Raw genomic sequence first — 1,047 nt, 5'->3', positions numbered from 1 at the left:
GGGATTCCTGTGAGGATGATTTGGGGGTGGGAAGGGTGAGGGCACAGGATAGGGCAGGGAAATCCCCAGCACGGATGTGGGCGTGGTCAAGCAGAGACCTTGGGAATGTAAATTTCTCTGCAGAATCCGCACCTTGGGACAGGGGACAGGCCTTTTCCCCTGCTCTCTGGTCAGCAGGAGGCAGTGCTTTGGAGAAGGGGGTGCTGGAAGCCATAGGCCCTGGGGTCAGGGAGTGAGTGCACCTGCGGGACCAGGGATCTCTGAGCTGAGCACCAAAAGCATCTGCACCCAGGTGTAGCAGGGAGGGCTTCCGGCAGTGGAGGAAGGGCCCAATAGGGCTTATTAGAGTCGGCTGGGAGCTGGAAACTCAGGGGCCGGAATGAAGCTAGGTCTGAGGGGGCCGTGGATGCGGCCCAGGGGGCATTCGCAGAAAGGAAGGCACGTTCCTGGCTTCCAGTTCCAGTGCTGCCCACTGTGTGCTTTGGGACAAACCCTTACCCTCTCTGGACCCTAAACGGTTTGGTTAATTGTTTCCCAGAATCCCTCCAGCCCTGATGGTCTGCTGTCCAGGTGCCCGACACAGCAGTGAGCAAAACAAGGGGGTGCTCAGAGGAGAGCTCTTCCAGAAGTTCCCGCTCCTCTGTCCAGCCTCGTAGGGACTTGGGCAGAGGGTGTTTCGGAGGCCGTAGGAACTCAGGCAACTTCTCTCTACTGCTCCCAGGTCCCCAACACTGTCCTCATCTGCATGGTGATCCTGCTTAACATCGGCCTGGCCATCCTCTTCGTTCACCTCCTGACCTGACCCTTGTCTACCAGGTGCGTCTGCCAGGGGGTGGGAGCTGTGGCGAGCTCCGGGCACCAGGGGGATGGAGGAAGGAGGTTGCCTACTGGGCATCTGTCTGGTGGCTCGTTGAGGCCCATCCCCCAACAGAGGCAGGGACCCAGAGTGTGGATTTGATAGGTCATGCCTTCCCCAATACACCGTGCGCACGCGCGCGCGCACACACACACACACACACACACACACACACACACACACACACACAC

General features: G+C 59.4%; 1 protein-coding gene across 1 annotated transcript in view; it reads left to right on the top strand.

Moving 5' to 3' along the window:
• The window catches only part of JPH2 (junctophilin 2), a 69,758-nt gene that overhangs the window by 67,167 nt on the left and 1,544 nt on the right, over positions 1-1,047 (top strand). Inside the window, exon 6 of the mRNA XM_077765246.1 lies at positions 722-816. Within this exon, the coding sequence (XP_077621372.1) occupies positions 722-802 (81 nt within the window). The 3' untranslated portion in view covers positions 803-816. The remainder of the gene's footprint in view (positions 1-721; positions 817-1,047) is intronic.

The sequence above is a fragment of the Crocuta crocuta genome, unplaced genomic scaffold, assembly GCF_008692635.1.
Source record: "Crocuta crocuta isolate KB4526 unplaced genomic scaffold, BGI_CrCroc_1.0 scaffold477, whole genome shotgun sequence".
Taxonomy (NCBI): Eukaryota; Metazoa; Chordata; class Mammalia; order Carnivora; family Hyaenidae; genus Crocuta; species Crocuta crocuta.
The sequence above is the reverse complement of the archived record's forward strand: the minus strand, read 5'-3'. Positions and strand labels throughout refer to the sequence as shown.